This window comes from Salmo trutta, chromosome 1 (assembly GCF_901001165.1).
Source record: "Salmo trutta chromosome 1, fSalTru1.1, whole genome shotgun sequence".
NCBI lineage: Eukaryota > Metazoa > Chordata > Actinopteri > Salmoniformes > Salmonidae > Salmo > Salmo trutta.
This window is the reverse complement of record NC_042957.1, coordinates 31,045,246-31,049,289: the sequence shown is the minus strand read 5'-3', so window position 1 is coordinate 31,049,289 and position 4,044 is coordinate 31,045,246. Positions and strand designations below refer to the sequence as shown.

General features: G+C 45.7%; 1 protein-coding gene across 1 annotated transcript; it reads right to left on the bottom strand.

Moving 5' to 3' along the window:
- Window positions 1–519: 519 nt before the first annotated feature.
- ccn2a (cellular communication network factor 2a) lies at window positions 520–3,401 on the bottom strand. The gene is made up of 5 exons (XM_029753107.1): window positions 3,060–3,401; window positions 2,578–2,794; window positions 2,209–2,463; window positions 1,884–2,095; window positions 520–1,760 (listed from the first exon to the last, which is right to left on the bottom strand). The coding sequence occupies exons 1-5, from the start codon at window positions 3,117–3,119 to the stop codon at window positions 1,464–1,466; spliced, it is 1,041 nt and encodes a 346-aa protein (XP_029608967.1). The 5' UTR covers window positions 3,120–3,401; the 3' UTR covers window positions 520–1,463.
- Between the last annotated feature and the right edge of the window lie 643 nt (window positions 3,402–4,044).

The following is a 4,044-nucleotide window of genomic DNA, read 5'->3' as shown; positions in this document are numbered from 1 at the left end:
TTCAGTGTGGCGTGAGTTTTCCCAGTGGCGGGACACTGATAGTGAGTGTTAAAGCACAAGGCTGCCAGTTAGACTGCTCTTTTCCTCAGACGCTGCCAGAGTATGTTTCCTTAGTCTGCAGTCTGGTTAGTGTGTAAATGGACAGGCAGCACACCGCTCTATCCACACAACACAGGGAAGAGGACTTTAGAAAAACGTTTTGTTGGATGGGCTGGCAGTCTTCTGCTGGTGTTTGTGGCTAAAAAGTGACACATAGACTACACCTTACTAGAGACTAGGTGGTCTGACAGAGCATGGACCTGGACCGCACACAATCCAATGAGTGGAATTTCAGTGGCCTGACTGCTGTTGTTGAACTGAAAGTGGGAACACCTAACTGCTTTGTAAACATGTGCTAACTAATTAGTGGCTGATTTCATATGGTGAAGTTTGGGATATCATTTGGGTGTGAGTAGATTAAGTTCTGTAGGGTAGGCTACTTTTAAAGTCGAAAAAGTAAAACAAAGAAAGGAAGACATGTTTATATAAAAAATATATTTTATTCCAAACTACAAAAGTGAAAACATGTAACTTTTTTGTCACACTTCTCAATAAAATAGTACACAAAACTGTCACAGGAACAGTCAAACCCAGCAAATAAGCTATCAATAAACATATTGAAGGAAGAGAAAAACAAAACAAACTTTTTAAAACTTTAAATTAACTTAAACAACTGTACAATAATATGTACAATATTTACAGCATCAATAATACATATAAAAAGGAATGAAGCTACAAATCATCCAGTCTCTTTTTTTTTGACAAAATACTGATTCCTTCCTTGCAACCTGAATCAGTCAGTCAAAGTCAAATACCTCTTTTCTCAGTGCTGTGGCATACCCTCAAAGCATGCACACTACGCTCCTTGTCTGGAAGGACGGCTGTTTTTCAGCATGGGCTGAACCATGACCTGTCGTTAGCACTGCAACAGTTAGGATCTGCAAACAGTGAGCTATACACAAGGGCGTGTTCAATTAGTACTCTGGTGGGTTAAGGATTTAAGTTTCCGTACTGGGGGTTGAAAGTCTTCACCCTTCGTTACTGCAAGTGCTCAGAGGTTGGACACAGCCCAGTTAATTAGGTGCCTGCCACAGTTTAGGGGGAGGGGAACATGGCATCAGCCAATTAGTGACAACAACATAGGTTGTCACATAGTAGAACTATAGTGCAGTAAGTATTCTATTTCGGGCAGCAGAGCAGCCCCCTGTCTTTCACCCCCTCTTTAGGGCAAGTGGCCCTAAACATCCATCAATACACTCATACATTGAATATACGCATATATATTTCTGTCCTTGTACAAAATACACAATTTGAAAATTACAACCCAAAAGACAAACAAATGCTGTGCTGCGAGATGAGATGGATATCTGTTGGATTCAAGTTAAGAGTCATTGGTTGTTTTTGCTGTTAGGTGACGTAATTGTTTACGCCATGTCTCCCAGCATCTTCTTGTAGTACATGGACTCAAAGATGTCATTCTCGCCGGGGCAGTTGTAGTGGCACGCGCAGGTCTTGATGAACATCATCTGCTTCTTCATGACCTGGCCGTCGGGGCACTTGAACTCCATGGGCAGGGTGGTGGTTCTGTGGGGGGTGCAGCAGCGACCGTCGGTGCACACTCCGCAGAACTTGGGGCGGTAGGACTTGGTGGTGGTGCAGCCAGAGATCTCAAACTTCATGGGCTTGGACACTCTTGGTGTGCGGATGCATTTCTTTCCCTTCTGTAAGAGCAAAGCGTTAAAAAAAAAGTCATTATTAGTGACCGTTCCTTCCCTCTTGATTTGACAAAGTGTTTCTATTGTAATGAAAGGGTTGGTTGGGTAGTGGTTGAAGAACGTGCTTACCCTAATGCTCTGCTCCATGTGGGACTCGCAGGGTCTGACCATGCACAGACGGGACTGTTTCTCCAGGCGGCACTCGCGGTTGTCGTTGGTTACTTTGGTAGAGATGCCCAGGCCGCAGGTCTTAGAGCAGGCGCTCCACTCAGTGGTCTGGACCAGGCAGTTCTCCCTCATCATGGAGGGGTCAGGCCCGTAGGTCTCCTCCTCTCTGTAAGCTGCAGGCAAAGAAGGGGAAGTGACATAAGACTCTTTATCTCTACACTCAAAAGCTGACCAGATTACATCATTAGAACGTAGGCTACTGTATGTGTCTAAGACTGAAACTCACCAGCGAGAGCAGAGCCCACAAAGATGTTTGTGTTTTGGGGGGCATCGCACACCCACTCCTCGCAGCACTTCTCAGGCACTTTGACGCGGCGGGGCATGGGGCAGTCAGGGCTGGGCAGGCGGATGTCCATGCTGCACAGGGGAATACAGCCCACGGCACCGTCCAGGCACGTGCACTGGTATTTACAGCTGCTCTGGAAGGACTCTCCACTCCTGTACACCATCCCACCCATCACACAGGTGGCGCCACCCTTAGCTGTGGGAGGAGGAGAAGAGAATGTCACATCTCCAGTCACACAAACACCAGCAGAGGAAAATAATCAGAGTCAGTGTATTAGAATGACAAAGAAGCCTGTTGAGAGTGACTTACCTGTGCAGACTCCTATGCGGCGGTTGATGGGGGAGCCGAAGTCACAGAAGAGTCCTTTGTGGGGGTCGCACATGTCCCTGTCTGTGCAAAGCTCGCCCATCTGCTTGGCACACACCCTGCAACAGCCGCAGGCATCGGGCACCAGGCTCACACCAGGGGTACACTGGGGGGGCACATCAGGGCAACTACACTGCCCACTGCACTCCTGAGCCACAGCCTAAGGGACAAAGAGATAGGAGTACGGTTAGACCCTGATCACATGGTCACAACTACTACTAACGTTACAGTTCATCAGCCCCAAGAGCTAGGGCATCATACAGCCTTTTGTAACTGTGTTAACAAAATATATCGATTTACAATTCAACTGCTGTTGTAATAGCCTAGACATGCTGATAGCTCGTGGCTGTCTGTCTGGTACATGGCGCATAGACACAGCAATACAGTTCCCATATAACTTGACATTCTCAGTAAAAGGGTCTTACCAGGTAGGAGAGAGTGAGACAGAAGAAAGAAATCAGCCTCATGTTCATTCCAGCAGACATTTTGCTTTTCTTCTGGGTTTGTCTCGGAGTATCTTAGACAAAAATAAGTCTTCAGGCTCTTCAAAAGTCTTCCTTAGTCTCTTGCGAGTAGTCAGGGAGCTTGTCGTCTGATCGAGTCGATCTCGTTGTTAAGAAGTTTCTGATTTTGGTTCTTTCTCAGTTAAGTTCTCGTAGTTCTCTTGGTTAAAGCTAGAGTTTAGCTTCAGTAGTAGAGCTGTTGCTGCTCTTGTGGCTCTCTCTTGGATGAGGAGTTGTTCTGTGTCTGAAGCTAGGAGCTCTCCCTGCCTTTATACACCCAGGGCTGCAGTGACGTGCTAGTGGCTGAATGGAGTCCTGGACAAACATGGACATTCTTGGCATTCTTTCCTAATTTCCTGCCCCCCTCCTAGACTCGCTCTCCCTGACATATCGCATTCCTCCTGTCTGAAGCCAAAGTGCTGTCACATATCAAAATAAAAGTGCATTCTTGGCACTATCCCTCAACTTTCCCTTTTATGTGTAATCGGCGGTTGTGTTGTATCCCGGAGAGAGACCGTAAACCTCCCCTGTTATTGGGAATAGCTGCCTCTCTGTTTCTCTTAGCACATCACACATAGATTTTACACTAGCGCCTTCAAAGGCTTTAAATATCTATTATTGCATGTGCATTTTATTATGAAAGGAAGGGCTGTAGTGTTGTTGACCGTTACAAAACAGTACCGTTATAAAAAACCCTGTACACCTTCAGGACTGTTTTTCTTTTTGGAAAAGAACATACTGTACAGAGAAACAGATGTATGATATGTATTGTATGCGATCATACAATAGCCTTCCTAAGTCTAACAAGTCATGGGTGTTGGGATTTAATCAAGGGGGTTTGTACAGTATAAAACCACACCGCCGTCTAGTTAACAGACTCTCATCAGTTCTATTCATTGGTTTTAAT